Genomic DNA, 21,598 nt, shown 5'->3' with positions numbered 1-21,598 from the left:
AACATTATAAGACTCTACACCGTCTTCCTTGTTGTTCAAACTCAATACTAGAAATTATCTAGACCTTAGAGAAACCAAATATGCAAACCAAATTTTAGCATGCTCTATGTATTTCTTCATTAATGGGTGCAAAGCATATGATGCAAGAGCTTAAACATGAGCACAACAATTGCCAAGTATCACATTACCCAAGACATTTATAGCAATTACTACATGTATCATTTTCCAATTCCAACCATATAACAATTTAACGAAGGAGAAACTTCGCCATGAATACTATGAGTAGAAGTTAAGGACATACTTGTCCATATGCTACAGCGGAGCGTGTCTCTCTCCCATAAAGTGAATGCTAGGATCCATTTTATTCAAACAAAACAAAAAACAAAAACAAACCGACGCTCCAAGAAAAAACACATAAGATGTGATGGAATAAAAATATAGTTTCGGGGAGGAACCTGATAATGTTGTCGATGAAGAAGGGGATGCCTTGGGCATCCCCAAGCTTAGACGCTTGAGTCTTCTTAATATATGCAGGGGTGAACCACCGGGGCATCCCCAAGCTTAGAGCTTTCACTCTCCTTGATCATGTTGCATCATACTCCTCTCTTGATCCTTGAAAACTTCCTCCACACCAAACTCGAAACAACTCATTAGAGGGTTAGTGCATAATATAAATTAACATATTCAGATGTGACACAATCATTTTTAACACTTCTGGACATTGCATAATGCTACTGGACATTAGTGGATCAAAGAAATTCATCCAACATAGCAAAAGAGGCAATGCGAAATAAAAGGCAGAATCTGTCAAAACAGAACAGTTCGTATTGACGAATTTTAAAATGGCACCAGACTTGCTCAAATGAAAATGCTCAAATTTAATGAAAGTTGCGTACATATCTGAGGATCATGCACGTAAATTGGCTTAATTTTCTGAGCTACCTACAGGGAGGTGGACCCAGATTCGTGACAGCAAAAAAATCTGGAACTGCGCAGTAATCCAAATCTAGTACTTACTTTTCTATCAACGGCTTTACTTGGCACAACAAAACACAAAACTAAGATAAGGAGAGGTTGCTACAGTAGTAAACAACTTCCAAGACACAAAATAAAAACAAAATACTGTAGGTAAAAACATGGGTTGTCTCCCATAAGCGCTTTTCTTTAACGCCTTTCAGCTAGGCGCAGAAAGTGTGCATCAAGTATTATCAAGAGATGGTGTAACGTTATCACAAGCTCCCCCATCCGTGGTGGTACTAAGGGCTTTATCAATTTTAGGCCCATAGTAATATTTCTTTGGTTTAGGCACTTTAGAGACATACATAAACTTTTGCTCCTTACCCACATAAGCTTTCTCCTTATATTTAAGAGAGGAAAATGTTGAACCCAAGGTTTCCATAGCTTTTTCAAGTTCGTTAATCCTATTAATTTGATCATCATGGACAACACAAGTTCCTAGGACACTAATTCTTTCATCAATTCCTCCTAAGGATTTATCAAGTTCATCAGTTTTATCAAGTAACATTTCCAATTTAGTTTCAACACTTGGAAAATTTTTCTCTATGGTTTCCAATTTTTTCATAACATCTTCAAGAGAGATTTCAGTTTTAACTTCATCAACAGGGGGTATTCCAAATAGACTCTCAATAATGCAGCTAGCTTCTAATGCAGGAGTACTTAAGAAGTTACCTCCTGCGAGACAATCAAGAACATACCTATTCCAGCTAGAGATACCAACATAAAAATTCCTGAGTAAAATAGTGGTGGAGTGTTTCTTAGTGCACCTATTATGGGCATTACTAATTCTATACCAAGCATCTCTTAAACATTCTCCCCCTTGTTGCTTAAACGTGCGAACTTCAACTTCAGGATTGCTCATCTTAATAGTAGTAAATAAAGCAAACTAGATAAAGTAAATGCAAGTAACTAAATTTTTTTGTGTTTTCGATATAGCAAACAAGATAGCAAATAAAGTAAAACTAGCAACTAATTTTTTTGTATTTTGATTTAGTGCAGCAAACAAAGTAGTAAATAAAACTAAGCAAGACAAAAACAAAGTAAAGAGATTGAGAAGTGGAGACTCCCCTTGCGGCGTGTCTTGATCTCCCCGGCAACGGCGCAGAAATTTAGCTTGATGACGCGTAAAGCACACGCTCGTTGGGAACCCCAAGTGGAAGGTGTGATGCGTACAGCAGCAAGTTTCCCTCAGTAAGAAACCAAAGTTTATCGAACCAGTAGGAGTCAAGAAGCACGTTGAAGGTTGATGGCAGCGGGATGTAGTGCGGCGCAACACCAGGGATTCCGGCGCCAACGTGGAACCTGCACAACACAACCAAAGTACTTTGCCCCAACGAAACAGTGAGGTTGTCAATCTCACCGGCTTGCTGTAACAAAGGATTAACCGTATTGTGTGGAAGATGATTGTTTGCGAGAAAACAGTAGAACAAGTATTGCGATAGATTGTATTTCGAGTAAAGAGAATTGGACCGGGGTCCACAGTTCACTAGAGGTGTCTCTCCCATAAGATAAACGAGCATGTTGGGTGAACAAATTACGGTTGGGCAATTGACAAATAAAGAGAGCATGACCATGCACATACATATCATGATGAGTATAGTGAGATTTAATTGGGCATTACGACAAAGTACATAGACCGCCATCCAACCGCATCTATGCCTAAAAAGTCCACCTTCGAGGTTATCATCCGAACCCCCTCCAGTATTAAGTTGCAAAGCAACGGACAATTGCATTAAGTATGGTGCGTAATGTAATCAACAACTACATCCTTAGACATAGCATCAATGTTTTATCCCTAGTGGCAACAGCACAACACAACCTTAGAACTTTCTCGTCACTTGTCCCGGTGTCAATGCGGGCATGAACCCACTATCGAGCATAAGTACTCCCTCTTGGAGTTACAAGCATCTACTTGGCCGAGAGCATCTACTAGTAACGGAGAGCATGCAAGATCATAAACAACACATAGATATAACTTTGATAATCAACATAACAAGTATTCTCTATTCATCGGATCCCAACAAACGCAACATATAGAATTACGGATAGATGATCTTGATCATGTTAGGCAGCTCACAAGATCCGACAATGATAGCACAATGGGGAGAAGACAACCATCTAGCTACTGCTATGGACCCATAGTCCAGGGGTAGACTACTCACACATCACACCGGAGGCGACCATGGCGGCGTAGAGTCCTCCGGGAGATGATTCCCCTCTCCGGCGGGGTGCCGGAGGCGATCTCCTGGATCCCCCGAGATGGGATCGGCGTTGGCGGCGTCTCGGAAGGTTTTCCGTATCGTGGCTCTCGGTGCGGGGGTTTCGTCACGGAGGCTTTAAGTAGGCGGAAGGGCAAGTCAGGAGGGGGCACGGGGGCCCCACACCACAGGCCGGCGCGGCCAGTGGGGGCCGCGCCGCCCTAGGGTTTGGGCACCCCGTGGCCCCACTTCGTTTCGTCTTCGGACTTCTGGAAGCTTCGTGGCAAAATAGGCCCCCGGGCTTTGATTTCGTCCAATTCCGAGAATATTTCCTTACTAGGATTTCTGAAACCAAAAACAGCGAGAAAACAGCAATCGGCACTTCGGCATCTTGTTAATAGGTTAGTTCCAGAAAATGCACGAATATGACATAAAGTGTGCATAAAACATGTAGATAACATCAATAATGTGGCATGGAACATAAGAAATTATCGATACGTCGGAGACGTATCACCCCTCAGATCAGCAGTGACAATCCACTGAAGTTCCCCTCCGGGCTGGTCGTTGACTTGAGTTCCGAAGAACTCCGGGTGGGGCGCTCAAGGTACTCCGACATGGAATCTAAGTCCCTCTCGAAGATCAGGTCCCCGCCATTCCCAAGCTGGTAAAACTTGGTGTTGTTCACTTGCTCCATCTGTAAGAGAATTAGACGAGTAAGTTAGAGAGGTGCAAGTGTGTCAAAATTTTATGTAAAATTACAAGCAAAAGGTAGAGCATGAATTTCTCCTTTGAAAAGATCTCAAGGGTAAGAGGGTGAATAAGTTTTCAAAGATATTCACTTCATTGGTTTTTGAAACTAAATTTTTTTAGACGTCCATTCTAACTAGGATCTCCTAAGGTCAAACAATGGCTCTGATACCAACTTGTCAACACCCGAATTTTTAAGTCCAGATGCCTATTATGCCATACATCGCAATCCCAGGAAGATTGTTTTTGCGAGACATAACAGTTGATATCATAGAGTCATCATTCATTACAAACCATAGTCTTCTTACAACAATAGATCACATGATCCACACTTACAATAATAGTTGATCTAATGATCAACAAACACAACACATAGCGGAAGCGAAGTAGTAGTAGTCCATCTAATCCACAGGCAACGCTTGACGTTAGAAGACGATCCTAGTTATCGTAGACATCCTGCTGTCCGTCATCCTGATACTGTTGCTCCTCTTCATAGTCTGGCCATTTGAATAGCCAGGGACACAGCCATGAGTACTTTAAAGTACTCGCAAACTAATACTAGTGTAAGTACCTATCAATTTTAGTAAGGGGGTGCTAAGCTCTAAGTTTATTTGCATAAAGCCAATTTTATTTCATAAGCAATTTTAAATGAAAGACTCCTCATTTGCCTAACTTAACTCAAGTGGAAACATTAGTGTCATTCCCACAACCATGTTGGGTTCAAGTCAAAATTCATCATTCAATTCACCATCCATTTTTAGAAATATCTGACAACGGAACAGTATGGCCTTTCCAATCGTCCGTAACCGTTGACACGGCTATTCGAATATGTTTACACTCTGCAGAGGTTGCACACATGTGCCACAACTTTTGATTACATCCGTCAGGGATAACCCTGAATAATCATAACTCAGTATGCGGATCATCAACCGTAACCTTTCACTTATAAACTCTAGTATAGGCACCTCTCCCCATGAGTTTGGCCTCCCGGTGATAGCCAACTGTTATCCCGGGAACTGCACAGGGCTTGGGTCGGACATTCACCTCATTTCACGTCATTTCACATTCAACGGAGGCAGCCTCGGCTTAACCCCTATGACGCTTGTTTAGAGGGAACCCATACTAAAGCGCATAAGTTTCTAGTTAAGCCTTACCCATAATCAGGTATTGTGGGGGTACTCTAAAATTAGAATGGTATCGCATCCGAACCCAATTATCAGTGTTTGTCAAAGTCACCATGTCATTCATGTCATATTCACCTTCAAAATCTTTCAATAGAATGACTCATCATTCCAAGGTTTTCAAAGTTATTGGTTTTCACATGTTCCCATCTAGAGTAGTCATTTTTAGTTTAGCACTAGCAAATAGTCATGAGGGGTGCTAATCTAGCTTGTATTTCTCTAGGCTACTTTTGATGTTCTTGTAACACTCTATACTTAGACCAAGATTAACTATAAAGTAAGCTTTGATAAATAAAGTAAAAGCTTGCAAGTAATAAAAATTAGGATTGGATGGTGCCTTGCTCTAGTAGAGCTTTGCATTTGGGAGCTTGCAAGAGTATAGCTTGCCTTGAGTGGTGTATTGATCAAAGTTTTCTTCTTCCTCCTCGTAGACCTCCTCCTCTTGGCATTCCTCGGTACTAGCGTCTATAAACGGATACGAGGTATACAATCACCAAACAATTCTTAAAGGCTAGACTAAGCACACACATGGTTCACACAAGCTATTCTAGCATCACATCCTTATTAACATGGTGGTTGACTTTGTTTTCTTTTTAAGAAAAATAATTTCCTCTCATTAAAATATTTATTAGAGTTTCTATTTATTATCTTTGAGAAGTAATTTCCTCTCATTATATCTTGTTAAGATTTAATCTCCTCAAATAATAAAGTATGAACACATGTTGACCAAGGTCAACACTTCATAATTATCATTTGGGAAAATGATTTAAATGAGATACTCCATCTCATGCAATTTAAATACTACTATGTAACAATTTAGTATCATTAAGTAATTAAATATGAGGTGCTATAGACTAAGGTCATTACCTCATATTGGATTACTTAAGACCATGATTTAAATGAGAGAGTAACTCTCATACTATTGAAATAAATTAATTGAGATAATTTAAATGGGCTAGAAATGGCCACATAGCCATTATTTTGCTCTAGCCCATGATCATAGTAAACAACTAGGATATATTTTTACATAATCATGTAGAGTATTTGAAATGTGATTTATAAGAGTTGGAATCAACTCAAAATCATTTATGGTTAATTTTTAATAAATGTTTGAAGTTTGAAAAGGCCCTGCCTTGTTATTTTTACTACATTATTTATACTATGAATCTAGGGTTGAGACCAGTGTAGTTATTTAGATAATTTCATAAGCTTTCCAAGTATATAAAATTCATCAAATTTGGTTCAGTAGATTTGATTCTATTAAAGTTTGAACATGGCATCTGCAAGGAAATTCAATTAAATCAAATATTCCGAATTCAAACGTGTGGGCTTAGGCGGGAAATGAAGCTGGACCAAAAGGGAGAAAAAGAATTGGGCCAGCCCATCTGCGCGTCTCGCGCGAGTGGGCTGCCTGACAGTGGGGCCCGCTATCAGCAGCACTTAGCGGGCGAAACGGTATGAGCGATGTGAGGCGTAGGATTAGAAGTGGATCGTGCGGCTGGCGATCATCGTCGTCTCCGACAAGATCCCGCATAACTGGCGGCGAGCCAAGGGGGTCGGAGAGCCTACCGGTGCTCCGGCGATCGTCGGCGAGGTGCGCAGCAACGTTTTCGTGGACGGCGAGCCTCCTGGTACTGGTGGTGTCCCTCGAGGTGGCTCCAATCGACGGCGAGGTGCTGCAGGTCCAGGCGGTGCTCCGGCGTCAAATTGGAGCTGCTCCGGCTACAATGTGGTGAGGGATGTGGTCGAGGAGAAGCAGAGATGGGAGGAGAGCTGGATGGTGTGAAGAAATGAGGAGCGGGATACGCCTATTTATAGCGGCGCGAGTGAGCTGCGGGTGTGCACTCCGGTCGATCATGGCGCGGCGTCTCTGGGTCGCGAAAGGGCAAGGCGAGGATGGCGTGGGCTTGCCTGCATCATGGTGGTGCTTGCATGCTAGCTGGCGCAGAGAAAGCGAGACGAGACGGCAAACTTTGGAAGGGGACGACGACGACAGGGCGTCCATGAGTAGCTGGGCGTGTCTAGGTGCTAGGTAGAGGTGTGGTGATGAGCTAGGCGGCGGAGAAGTAGGGGAGGACGGAGGCGACGGGGCACGCACGCGTTCTGGCGCGTCCAGGGCGCGGTGAGCGTGCACGCTCTGGCAAGCCTGGGCGTACTAGGCGTGTGCGTTCCTGGCCAGGGCATGCCTCTCCGTGGCCAATGGCTGGCATGGTGATGATCAGGGGAGTTGGGAGATGCTCCAGGACATGCTTTCGGCGCAAAGAAATGGCAGAGAGGAGAGATGGCATGGAGGTGTGCATGGTGCACGGCATGGTGGTGCTCTGGCCATCTCCATGAATTAATCATCAAAGGCTTGTGCATGGTTTGATCCAGGGGACAATGAGGCACAGTAATGATCAGGTTTTGTCTCTGGTTTAGGGCAAGAACTGCTAGGTAATAGGGTGTGTGATCAAACCAGATTCTTGCCTGCCAGGTGTTCGACACAATGGCCGCATGAACATTTTATTTGAATTTTGCAACAATTTTTGGTGGAGTTGATTCAATTAATATTTGGCACACAATGGTGGTGGTGGTGTGCAAAATTGAGTTGGTTTGTGAAATTCCGAAATGTGTATAATCTAGTTTTTGTTTCAATGTTGCCACTTGTCATTCTTATGTTAAGCAATTGAGGGAGAGTCAACCATGTTGGTTAACACACAAAGTGCTCACCTTGATGTGCTCTTGGATGAGGTGGAAAGAATTGGAAGGGTTTGGTTTAAGATTTGCTTAATACAAGGGCTCAAAGTGGGTAACATATTAATAGTGGCAGATTTGACCATTATCATATGTAACTTGAATTTGATTTTTTCCTTTGCTTTGATTTGTGTTTCTTTGATTCAAAAGTGTTTGTTATTGGTCTATTGATGTTTCCCAAGCATTGGCACACGTCATTATGGCCTTGGTTGAGGATTTGCAAAAATGGCCATTTGCTCTCATATGGCTTTTTCTTTTATTTTCCTTTTCTCTTATTTGATTTCTTTTGGACCTCAATTGGCAAGTGTTAGGGTTTTAGAGGTATTAGTAACACTCAAGCAAACAATCATGGCACAACTCAAACCAAACATGCATGATCACTATGCACACTATGCAACATATTAAAAGTTTTTGTTAGTTCCAAAATTTGAATATTGGAAACTCCTTTTCTTATTGATTTGAAATTTGGGATGTTACAATTTTATCACTCAGGGAGGAGGATTCTTTGACAGAATTTACCTTCTTACCTTGTGGAGCTCTCTCGGTGTGCCATTCAGAATAATTTATCATCATATCATCAAGTAATTTAGTTGCAGCCCCCAAAGTAATGGACATAAAGGTACCTCCAGCAGCTGAATCTAGAAGGTTTCTTGAAGAAAAATTTAATCATGCATAAAAAGTTTGGATGATCATCCAAGTAGTCAGTCCATGAGTGGGACAATTCTTTACCAAAGATTTCATTCTTTCCCAAGCTTGAGCAACATGTTCATTATCAAATTATCTAAATTTCATTATGTGGCTTCTCAAAGATATAATCTTAGCATGAGGATAATATTTTCCAATAAAAGAATATTTGCATTTAACCCAACAATCAATACTATTTCTAGGCAAAGATAGCAACCAATCTTTAGCTCTACCTCTCAAAGAGAAAGGTAACAATTTCAGTTTAATAATGTCACCATCTAAATCCTTATATTTTTGCATCTCACAAAGTTCAACAAAATTATTAAGGTGAGAAGTGGCATATTCAGTACTAACACCAGAAAATTGCTCTTTCATAACAAGATTTAATAAAGCAGGTTTAATTTCATAGAAGGATGCTTCGGGAGCAGGTGGAGCAATAGGTGTACAAATAAAATCATTGTTGTTGGTGCTAGTAAAATCACACAACTTAGTATTTTCAGAAGAACCCATTTTAGCAAAATTAAACTAAGCAACAGAAATAACAGCTATAATAGAAACTAATTTTTTTGTGTTTTTGATATAAAGACAACTATTAAAAAACTATTTTTTTGTGTTTTTATATAATAAAGCAAACAAGACAAAATAAAGTAAACTATGCAAAACTATAATAAAGTAAAGAGATTGGAGATGAGAGACTCCCCTTGTAGAAATCCTCTTTCTCCCCGGGAACGGCGCCAGAAAATCTTGATGATGCTCCGGTGATGGCGTCAGACAATCTTGCTGAGCGCAGATGTGGAAGCGGTTGGGAAACCCCAAGAGGAAGGTGTGATGAGCACAGGAGCAAGTTTTCCCTCAGTACGAAACCAAGGTTTAATCGACCTGTAGGAGAAAGGCGTGACTTTTGAAGGTGTTGCTAGCTAACTAGTGGTAGGACGCACTACCGGCGTCAGCAACAATGTGGAACCTTCACACAACACAACCAAAATACTTTTCCCCAACTTGCAGTGAGGTTGTCAATCGCACCGGTTTACTGAACACAAAGGATTAGACGTATCGAGTGGAAGGAGATGTTTACAGTAATTAAAGAGTAATTAATGAGAACAGAAATTGCAGTAAGTAAACAGAACAGGATGATTGTATCAGTGTAAAAGAAAGGACCGGGATCCACAGTTCACTAGAGGTGTCTCTCCATAAAGAAAAATAGCATGTTGGGTGAACAAATTACAGCTAGGCAATTGACAGAATATCGACCATACATGACAAGATGATCACTATGAGATTTGATTGGGCATTACAACATAATACATAGACCGTAATCCAACCGCGTCTATGACTAATAATTCACCTTCCGGTTATCGTCCGAACCCCTTTCAGTATTAAGTTGGAAGCAATAGATTATCTCATTAAACAATGTGTGTAAAGTAAAAAAATAGAATTATCCTTGGATAAAGCATTGTTGTTTTCTCCCAAGTAGCAACAACACATCTACAATCTTAGAAGTTACTGTCACTCTCCTAGATAACTAGAGGCATGAACCTACTATCGAGCATAAATACGCCCTCTTAGAGTCACAAGCATCTACTTGGGCAGAGTATCTACTAGCAACGGAGAGCATGCAAGATCACAAATAACATATGACATGAATATAATTGACCTCAACATAGTATACAATATTCATCGGATCCTAGCAAACGCAACATGTAGGATTACATAAGGATGATCTTGATCATGTAGGGCAGCTCACAAGATCTAAACATGAAGCACAAATTGGAGAAGACAACCATCTAGCTACTGCTATGGATCCATAGTCCAGGGATGAACTACTCAGGCATCACTTCGGAGGCGGGCATGGCGATGTAGATGCCTCCGGCAATGATTTTCCCCTCCGGCAGGGTGCCGGGAAGAGCTTAAGAACCCCCCCCCCCCGAGATGGGTTATGCGATGACGGACGCGACGGAACTTTTCGTGGATGGAGCCTTGGGTATCTAGGGTTTTCCTGAGATCGTGAATAAATAGGCGGAGGGGCGATGTCGGTGGAGGCCAGGGTGGCCCACACCACCCCTAGGCGCGGGCCAGGGCTAGGCCGCGCCTAGGGAAGGTGTGGCCGTCCTGCTGCCCCCTTGACTCCCCTCTGGACTCTGTCTTTGTTACGGTAAAATATTGACTTCGGCTTTTGTCTCGTCTAATTCCGAGAATATTTCATGGACAACTTTTCTGAAATACAAAAATAGCAGAAAACAGGGAACTGGCACAGTGGCATCTTGTTAATAGGTTAGTGCCGGAAATCATGTAAAAGTGCAACGAAGTATGAGCAAGACATATATAAACTGGTGTAAAACAAGCATGAAGCATCAAAAATTATAGATACATTTGAGACGTATCAATGGCAGAGGCGCGAGATTGGGTACTGGCGGCGAGTGGGGACTTGGGGAAGGAAGATGATGCATGGGTGGAGAGGCCAATCGACATAATCAACCAAGAGAACCGCCTTACGGAGTACGTACATCCTAGAACCAACTGCGACCACACACAACGCGTCACAATCCTCGATGCGGGGCCCACAAAAGAGACCTGCGGATCAACCACAAACGCTCCCAACCCTGGGAGCTTGGAGCTCTTTAGGGATAGAAAATATTAGCCAAACCGACATATAATATGTAACCGACCCGGGTATGTACTCTGACACCTAGCCCACTATATAAGGGCTAGGAGGAGCCACCGGGGAGGCCATCCAGAACCCTTATCATACGACACACAATTGTAAACCCTAGAATCAATACAATCTCAGCGACTTTTTAGCTTCCAATTAATATTCGTCGGATACCTCATTTGTCTGACAAGTCGACGAAACCACTAGCATGTTCTTTTTCCTAAAACTCAAGTCCATACCTATGGGCATTTCCTAATGTACTACCTACTCGCTCCATTTGCGGGATGGAAGAGGAGTCGGGATACCACACAACCATGAAATGTACGAAGGTGTTGGCTGTGAGACAATGTTTAAATGAGATTTGGGAGTTTCCGCCTAAAACTAAACTAGCATATATATGGCATGATTGGGTGCTTGTTTTGCTACATAGCTTAAATCATGACTTAAGAAACAAGATGAGTTTATTTGGTGGAGGGCATGGCATCATAGAAGATATATAATTTTACACAAAGGTGATTCATCCATTGATATCTCTTATCAGTTTTCTTTAGAATTATCCAAGTACTTTTCAGGGATTAGCATCTGGAAAAGGCAATATTGATAGGAAAGGCAAAGCACCTATAAATTCAGTTGGTGTGCAGAAGCAACAAGCTAAACATGAAGGAAAAAAGGGAGAAGGAGAAAACCTCTCCAAGGATGGCTGAAGTGTAATGTTGATGCTAGTTACCGAGAGGATGAAAAAAGGGAGCATGGGGTGTTGTACTTCGTGACCATTATGGTCAAGTAGTGTGCTCGGCCTTGGGTGTCATTGCCCAGTGTGGCGCTGCTTCGATGTGAGAAGGCATTGGCTGTTTAAAGGGCCTTAAAATGACATTGAAAATTCGTCAGTAGACCTAATCATTGAAAAAAACTGCATATCAATTGTGAAAGTTTCAAAGACGAAAGTCAAGACAGGTCTGACCTTAGCATGATTGCGAAGGAATTCAAGCTCAAAAAGGCCCTTGATTCCCAAGTTTCCCTAGTCAATACCGACAGAAGTTGCAACAAGATTGCTCATGAGCTATGTCAGAGAGAGTTCAGTGGGGGTGTGTCACTAAGTGCGGTCTCTTCATGCGCATCAAGACTGGCTTGGAAAGATTGTAACAAAAGCTGTGTTTTTTTTAATTAATACAAAACCACTCAAAACCACTTTTTCAAACAAAAAAAAATGCTTACATTTGCATTCACCGGAGGAAGTGATTAGCCATACAGGATAAGGCAATGAAGGTGTAGCATTATCTGATCTGATCGAAAAAAAACAACAGACCCCTATGCTTAGGTACACGTATGCATTTTACCATGACATTTTTTTTTGCGAATGCATTCAGTACATTTGTTGTGTTGTGCTGCCTTCATTACATCCCGGTAGGTGAGTCACGGTGATGCACCGGTCGGCGTGCCCCATGATCCCTCCTCCTCCGTCGTGGCCCGCCCGTGCCGACCTCCGCCGATCTCCTCGACCCTCTTCAGCACCTCCGTCGCCTCCGGCCGGGCATCAGGCATGGTCGCCGCGCATGCCATGGCCACCTGCAGCAGCGCCACCATCTCCTCCTCCGCGCCGCCTCCTAGCCGCACCAGCTCCTGGTCGAACACCTCCGCCGTCCACTCCTCCCGCACCACCGACTGCACCCACCGAGGCAGGTCCAACGCCACGCCACCGCCGTCCACGCCGGCCGTCCCCGAAGCTGGGCACTTGCCGGTGAGGATCTCGAGGAAGAGCACCCCAAGGGAGTACACGTCCGAGCTGAACGTCGGCCGACGCGGGTCCACCAGTTCCAGCGCATGGTATCCGCCGGCACGCGCGGACGGCGGCAGCGGGGCGAAGAGGTGCTGCAGGGAGTAGTCGGAGAGCGCGGCGGCGTTGTCAGGGTCGCCGCCGTGCCGGAGCAACAGGTTTGAGGACTTGACGTCGCCATGGACAAGGCCATGCGCCGCGTGAAGATGCGCCATCCCACGCGCCGCGCACAGCGCCGCCCGTGCACGCGCGTCCCAGTCCATCGGTGTTTGCCCGGATCCTCGGCTTCCTGCAGGTGGAAAGTGATATTTTCAGCTAGTGTAAACCTAGGAAGCACGGATACTTGGATACATATCTGATACGCGATACAGGGATACCACGATACGGCAATTTTTCAAAAACGCAGATACGGGGATACGTTCATATATACGTAAATATTTTAAAAAATAAAGAAATTAAATATTTCTCATAGCATTAACATGGATGTGGATGTTTTCCTCCACATCCAACATACATATTTTAATAATTAAAGAAGTAAAATTCATGTCTAGAGATCACACGAATCAATAGCTAGTACTCCCTCCATCCCATTGCTTAGGGCGTATAATTTTTTTGCAATTTACATCAAAGCATAAGGCGTGGGTGTAAAATTAGTGTAGTACTTCCCAACTTGCCCTTCCATACTTTACTCCTGCATGCATGTTTCGATTTAAAAATTGTGTGCATGCAACTTCAATTGGCTATACCAGCACGCGGCATTAATTTCAACCAAACGAAGGGACGTGGTGTAGGCAGTTAATTCTATTGTTTGTTCCTGCTAGGAGGGGCAAGAGAGATAAATAAGGAGGTATGTAGCAATTTATTAGGGGTACGTTTGGAAACAAATCATCGTGTATGAGCCTCCTTAATCGTCGTGCAAATGTTTTTACGCCCTGTTCTATGAGACGGAGGGAGTAGTTGGGATGCATTTCATGTAGTTGTTGCCGTTGTACATGCTCTAGCTCGAGCTCCCAACTGAAAATATGTTTGATGCGATGTACTAGTCATTGCTTATCTAAATGGAGAAGGAATGAATTCAAAGATCAAATCAATCGTTCGATAGGGATGGGGTGAAATGGAAGGATCAGCGGTAGAAGATGAGGGAACGGTGGGCTGGCTCAAGTACCCCTCGAGTATCGCTCGAGTATCCCTTGGGTATCCCTCATGTGTCTGTAATTTTCTTATTTTTCTTTAATTCAAAAATTAGCAGATACGTACGGGATACGTATCGGGAAGTATCCGGGCAGTATCCCGTATCCGAGTAGTATCCGATACCGGTACGGCAGAAAAGAAAAGTATCCGCGTTTCATAGGTGTAAACTGCCAACTACTCCAATGGTGATGCAACAGTAACATAAAACACAGGGAATTGATAGTTTTCGGTAGAATGAGAATTAACCTAGTGTTGACTAAACTGCAATGTCGTTATTGCATCGTGATATGTGCACTTAAGTAGTAAGTTGGGCTGAAGCTCAGAATTCTTTCAGTTGCAATAGGGATGCAACAAAAAAATATCGTTACAAGTGAAGTTGCAAGTACGAAAAATAACTTCAAAATGTAAGATTTGCACCTGAGATTTTTTATGACATCATTCTACTAATAACTACTTAGTTCTCAGTAGACTGTGAGTTAATCACAGCCTAAAACATATGCATGAACTTGTGACCATCGGTGATGTAAAATTAGATGGGAGGATGCATTCGGTTCACCTAAGTTTGTGGTGGAGTAAACCGCAAATAATAATAATATTATTATTATTAATATTAATTTGTGCTACAGTTGGTCATAGGCACCATTTATTCAATGGTTTAGCTAACTTTTAGTCGAAGAGAATGACCTTAATTCTTGCTTAATCCCTAGTTCATAGAATTACACCGTGACTCGTGCTAGCATGAGTTTTAATTTGAGTTGCCACAGAGACAAGTTACACATATGGCTGCAATTTAGGAAAAAACATTTGGATCATTGCATTGCTTCTTGATTCCTTCTACTCATGTGTTGTAACATGGATTACAAGTTTGCAACTGAGAAAAACTTTCTATGGCCATTGAATTGTTTTGTGATTCTTGTTAATCATGAGAGCTGCAACTTAAATTTGATGATATCACCTAATTGTGAACTAGCTTAATTTCATTCCATCAATAATTATTCACACCCATTCTTTAACATTTGAGTGCAGATCACCACAATTTGGGTAAGAATTCAAACTTTCCTAAGAAGTACGAGAAAACCTAGAAAATCGTAAGTAGTCTCCTATACAATGTTAAAAATTTAAGCCCAACCTAACTTTATGTTTGGTCGTAATTCAATGATCATGTTTGAAACTTCAAATTTGGCTAAAAAATATAGACATTCAGGAGAACTTGAAAAAACTCCAAAAAAATCTAAAATTATATACCATGTGGACTTCTGTCCTTTCAGCCCAAACTGACCAAATATTTGCACAGAAGACAGTTGGTATTGTTTGCAAAAATTGCAAACTCGCATTTAATCCGTCATTTTGGGTTATGCGCAAATGACTTCTCCGAACAATGATTGTTTTCATAAAATGTAACTACCTAGTAGTTATGATCAATTCTAGCCCTAGGTGTGGTGGTAGTATGCAATTTGTTGCTTCTTGTGGTGCAGCCGGTGCTTAGGAAAAAAATAAAATCATGTTAAATGTATAAAGAAATGAACATCCTCACTTGGCTAGGTAGTGAATGTATTTAAGTCGATTTCTTTATAAAAAAATATAACATGTACTATCTCCAATGAAGAAGGCCTTTTTTGTAAAAAGTCAAACCGTGTGAAGTTTGACCAAATTTTGTATTAACATGTACAATACAAAATCAATATCGTTAGGTACGTATAATCTGAAATATATTTTCAGGTGATATCTATATTATGCTAAAGTTGCTAATAGTTTTTTCTAGATGTTAGATCAAAGCTTACATAACCGAATTACCTTTTCAAAATGATATAAGTTTAATTGATTGAAGCGGATGGAGTATCATCTATTTATCACAAAATATTTGTTCATGAGCTGAATTCGCATTCCAACTTTAGATTTTAATTATTCTATTTTGTAGTTGTTACTAAGTTTAAACTGAACGCTTTTTGACATTGTAAATATATATTATATGTGTCTGCTAAATTATTCGCAGCATTTTAATAGGTTCATAAATATAAGACGTTTACATATTTTAAAATGAAATAAACACATAACATAATGAGTGAATCTACACACTAAAAATAAACTAGATACTTATCAGTTGCACTGGATCGGATAGGTCACCGGTATGTCAGTGAGGTCATGTACATCCACACAGCAACCTATGCTTGTTTGGCAGGTGTATCAAACTTACTCACATAAACTAAGCCTAAGTCTAAGACCTATTCTACACTAGTGATCTACGGGATAATTGATAAGTTTCAAGTCAAAATTAGGCAGCAAATTTTGACTTAATATTTTGAATTTTGTGTTTTTACTTGTTAGCTAAGTTTAGACTCGTTATTTTTTGATATTGTAAATACATACTCTATCTCTCTGCTAAATTATTTGCAGCATTTTGATAGCTGTAATATGTACCTTTTCAAGTTAGCTTGTTGCACCACAAGCTCGGTTAATTACACTGGATTGGGTAGGTCCTTTGGACATCTACAAATTCAGGATCTAAATAAATATTTCTAGAACGAAGTACAACATTTCTTCGTGTAGGAAGAGTAGTTGTTCGGCAGGTCTATCGAACTTACTCATACAAACTAAGCCCAAGTCTATACACCTACACTACACTAGTGATCTACGGAATAATTGAGAAGATTCAAGTCAAAATTAGGCAGCGAACTGCAACAGTATAATTCTCTTTCTTTTTCGTGGCCTTGAACTGATTGCAGAACGGACAATACGTTGAGATCAATCAAAGAACATGACTAGGCGGCCACAGGATGCCATCACGGATGGATAACCAATGGCACGGCCGAGCCACCCGTTGATCATCCCTTTGAATGTTTTGGAATTACGTAACTTTCAACAACGTACGCTAGCCAAATGGAATCGCATTTGCTATACCTCCCAATCATTTTCCTACTTACGATATTTTAGAACCTACAAAAATGACGGAACCATCGCCGTCGTCTTGTCCCTTACACTGATTGAATATTTGGACAGCGCTGTGACTGAATTCTACTCCTTGACCGGAGTTTACTTCCATTTTCAAGTGCAATAATACAACTGTCACTGACTGAGACTGAGAGTAGGAGATGACTGACCGTGGAGCGCCGCGGCGAGGCTGCCGGCGGGGAGGTAGTCGGCGACGAGGAGCTTCTCGTCCTTGGAGAAGTAGTACGCGCGGACGGGGAGCAGGTTGCGGTGCTCCACCCGCCCCAGCGCCTCCAATGCGGACGCGAACTCCCGCCGCGCCGCCACCACGTCCTTGAGCCGCTTCACCACCACCGTCGCCCCGTCCTCCAGCACCGCCCTGTACGTCGTCCCGGCGCCGCCTTTCCCCAGCACCTCCGCCGACGCGCGCAGCAGGTCCTCCAGGTCGAAGCTGTAGCCGGCGGCGCCGGCGCTGACGAACACCAGCCGGCGAGTCGTCGTCTCCCCCGCCGACGGGACGAGGTCTTTTGAGGATGTCAGGTCGGCCAGGTCGGTCATCTCGCCGGACACCGGCGACGGCGTGAACCCTCTCTCCTGCGTCGGCGTGGACGTCGCTTTGTTCACGTTGTTGCCGCCGGTGGCAGCCGCGTCCCGGCGCCGGCGGACGAAGCAGAGGACGAGCAGGACGAGTGCGAGCAGCGCGGCCGCCGCTGCTCCTACGGCAATGGCCGCGATCGCCGCGCCGGATAGCCCCTTCTTCTTCCTTGACGATACCGCGCAGGGACTGTCGAGGGGCTCGCCGCAGAGCCCGGGGTTTCCGGCGAATGACCCGGGCGGGAAGTGCGCGAGGGATACCGGGATGGCGCCGTCGAGCTGGTTTTCGGACACGTTGAACACCTCGAGCCTCCGAAGGCCGCTCAGGGCGGGAAGCCTGCCGGAGAGGCGGTTACCATCCAGCCTGATCGAACGGAGCTCTGCCAGGCCGTCGAGCGCGGCTGGTATCTCGCCGGAGAGCTCGTTGTCGTACAGCGCCAGGTGCCGGAGCGCCGTGAGCCCGGCGAGCTCTGCCGGGACGGTGCCGGAGAGGCGGTTGTGCTGGAGGTAGAGCGAGTGGAGGTTGGGAAGAGAGAATATGTCGCCGGGCACGGCGCCGAAGAGCCGGTTAGAGCGGAGGGAGAGGGTGTGCAGGGACGTGAGCTTGCCGAGCGTGCCGGCGGGGAAGTCACCGACAAGACCGACGCCGGGCAGGCGAACCGCGACGACCGTGGCGTTGGCCGCGTCGCAGGTGACGCCGAACCAGAGGCACGCCGAGGGTGCCGACGGCGAGTTCCACCCCAGCGAGCGCTCGTGCGGCGTGCCGAGCAGGAACTCCTGGAGCGCTGTCCGCTCTTGCTGCGGCGGCTCCGCGGCCTCGGAGGCGACGGCCAGCACAAGTAGCAGCAGCAGAGCCGCCGTTTGGAGCGCGGCCATTCTGCGGCTACGTACTGTTGGGAAGGACACAACTGTTTCGTTTCGTCAGAACAAAAGAAGAGCAGGGTAGGAGGGAAGACCGGAAGAAGCGTTTCTTTGGATTTTCATGGTTCGAGCACGGGCGAGTGCTGCCATACGCTGCACGATGGATGTGAACGTCGCGTGTCTTATGTACGTGCAGGTTTGTTACAAGACAAGGATTTTCATGTGGTTCAAACACAGCAGCATCCGGGGAGGATATATATGTTGAGGGATCCCAACCACGATCTTCCCTACTCCTGCATCATGCACCTAAGATTGAAAGGCATGGACTTTTATCTTTTAAGGAACAAACATTACTAGGTAGTCGTTGATATAACAGTTGTGAAATACCAACTTGTAAATATTACATCCATAGAAGTAGTTAACGAAAACATAACTAGTTTTTTTATTTAAACACTTAATATTACAAATCACATATGTACATCACACTTGAGTTTCTCCTTGGTCCAGTTCTAGTTCAACACTAAAGGACTTTCGAATAACAAATAGAAGTAAACTAAGTACCATGACTACTTGCGCAGCTTTATTCTATAAGGTTTAATGATGTCCGACTAACTAACTTAAGTGTTACTACTACTCTTCAGCCTCCTCATTGTCTCCCTCTGTGTCGTAGGCAATCACATAGTTGATGCCTTCGACTCATCTGGATAAGTTTGGTTCTTTGTAGCAGATGTCTTCGGTGTATTCAGCTCCTTCGGTGACCTCCTTCCGGTTGTTCTTGCAGTCAAAGCTTGGGATTCAAAGAAGGGTGAGTACGAGCATACTTAGAAAGTTCATTATAGAAAAAAGTGTTTGACGCACTAATTACAACCATAGACCATAAATTCGCAGGAAATGCATGTTTTTGTAAATCTTTCTTCAAAGAGTTGCGTTTCTTCTGAAAAACTATGTTCGTCAGCCTTTACATGTGTCTAGAACTTCATGGACTTTCTTTCCTGCAGCGTTCACAGTTCATTTCCAGAACTGGGAGTGACAAGCCACAATTAAATACACTCTTCAGAGGTGTATTACTTTTCCCGTAAGAGAACTTAGCCTTGTGGCACACAACCAGGCGTACTTTCCCATCCATACTTCTTTAAGATGGGGCCTAGTCTAAGGTCCAAGTCAATCATTGTCCTTCTCCGCAACCCCTCATACACACCCTTGTTGTAGTTCTATCCTTGGAACCTCGTCGGTCTTCTCGACGTCGATGATATACCCTCGCCGGGCCACACATACCCCTTTGGGTAGGTTCCAACCTCTGTAGCCTTCATCGGTCTTCTACAACCCTTTGTATACCACAGTATCTTGTGGACTTGAGGGCTCCAGACCACTCATGTTGCTCCCAGAGGAAGCTACCGCTTCAGTAAAGTGCATCAATTGACATGCGAGTGGAAAAAGGTACATCTAACTGCTCCATCCCACTCCAGACCTTATAATTAACACGGTTATTACAGCACAAGAATCAGTAGATGACATTTGTTGTTAATCCTATGTGGATATAAACCTAGTTGCAATGGAACCTCCAACAGAGTTATACCATGATTCCATTGCCCACCACATAATCATGTTCATAATTGAAAAAATAATACTTTGCTTTGTAATGGGCAGGAGTGACACGAATAGTAAGTTCCAAGTATTTTGATAAAAGTAATCAATTGACATGAGCAAGAGATAAACTTTTGCATGTATACTGCAAGGTAGTGCAGTTAGATTGTTTGTACTGACCCGGGACATCGGGTTCTAAAAAGTATCATCATTGTTCAGTAATGGCAATGGTTAAAGATCCAAATGATGCATGCTTTAGTGAATTATCAGTTGGTGTTACCCCTTATGTGATGATTGTTATTCAAATTCTTAAATTTGAGTTAGTATAATTAATTTGAATTCATTTAAAGAATAAGGATTAATTATAAATTTCAAAAGAATTAATAATAATTACTTAAGAGTTTTCTGAGATTTTTCATAATTGTTTCAATTAGTAGAGAGAACCTTTTTAATAATTTTCTCTTCTTATTTTAAAGTACTTAATAGGAAAATGGAATTTAAGTTCGTAATTTATTTTTAGGAATTTCCTAAATTTTTCCTTATTTTTTTACTTAAGAGTAATGGATTTTTTATTCTTAGAATTATTTTTAAGTAATAAATTTGAGGTTTTGAAAATTTATTCAAAAAATAATTTTAAGAATTAAATTGCAATATAGAATAGTCATTTTATTATTTTCCTATTTTTATTTCATTTTCGGCTTTTTATTTGGGATTTTAAGGATTTATAGAATTTGGGGTATTTGGATAAAGACATATATGCCCTTGGACCCCACTAGTCAGGTGGACTGGTTTGGTTAAACCAGAATGATCGAGTCAGTCAGCCCACTCTCTCTCCCCCGCAACCAAACAACCCTAACCATAATCCTCTTTCAACTTCTGCGACGCCGAGTCGCCCTCGTCGCCCTCCTCCGGCTGGTGGCTCTGGACGGCCCAACCTTTTGCCACTGGTCACGTTCGACTCGTCCTTCTTGATGACCAACAAGTATAGGGGATCGCAACAGTCTTCGAGGGAAGTAAAACTCAAATTTATTGATTCGACACAAGTGGAGCCAAAGAATATTTATAAGCTTTAACAGATGAGTTGTCAATTCACCTGCACCTGGAAATAGACTTGCTCGCAACAGTTTATCAGTAGTAGCAGTTTTATATCAGTGGTAGTAGTGAAGTAACAATGGTAGCGAAATAAAAACATCAGTAGCGATCATTGCAGTAAACAAGCATGATTAAAATATTGTAGGCACATGGATGTATGAACGGGCGCTGCATGAATGAGATAGTTCATATAATAACAAGACATAGCCATTGCAAGTAATAATGATATAAGCATCCTAGTATAAGATAACCATAGGCGTGTGTTCCTATTTAGTCGTGCGTGCTCGCAATGAGAAACTTGCACGACATCTTTTGTCCTACCAGCCCGTTGCAGCGGGCCTCTAGGGAAACTACTGGTAATTAA

At 42.8% G+C, this 21,598-nt stretch overlaps 1 protein-coding gene across 1 annotated transcript; it reads right to left on the bottom strand.

The window, feature by feature from the left end:
• Positions 1-12,347: 12,347 nt before the first annotated feature.
• On the bottom strand, positions 12,348-18,786 carry LOC124691301 (probable inactive receptor kinase At2g26730). The gene is made up of 2 exons (XM_047224574.1): positions 17,274-18,786; positions 12,348-13,273 (listed from the first exon to the last, which is right to left on the bottom strand). The coding sequence occupies exons 1-2, from the start codon at positions 18,571-18,573 to the stop codon at positions 12,624-12,626; spliced, it is 1,950 nt and encodes a 649-aa protein (XP_047080530.1). The 5' UTR covers positions 18,574-18,786; the 3' UTR covers positions 12,348-12,623.
• Between the last annotated feature and the right edge of the window lie 2,812 nt (positions 18,787-21,598).

Source organism: Lolium rigidum, chromosome 2, assembly GCF_022539505.1.
Source record: "Lolium rigidum isolate FL_2022 chromosome 2, APGP_CSIRO_Lrig_0.1, whole genome shotgun sequence".
NCBI classification, from domain to species: domain Eukaryota; kingdom Viridiplantae; phylum Streptophyta; class Magnoliopsida; order Poales; family Poaceae; genus Lolium; species Lolium rigidum.
This window is presented reverse-complemented; position numbering and strand designations above follow the sequence as displayed.

Bases quoted from the DNA above. Each gene is read 5' to 3' on its own strand.
- LOC124691301 (XM_047224574.1), bottom strand. From the start codon at position 18,573: ATGGCCGCGCTCCAAACGGCGGCTCTGCTGCTGCTACTTGTGCTGGCC. The intron at 13,274-17,273 runs GTCAGTCATCTC...TTCCACCTGCAG, and splicing joins CCTCGCCGCGGCGCTCCACG to GAAGCCGAGGATCCGGGCAA.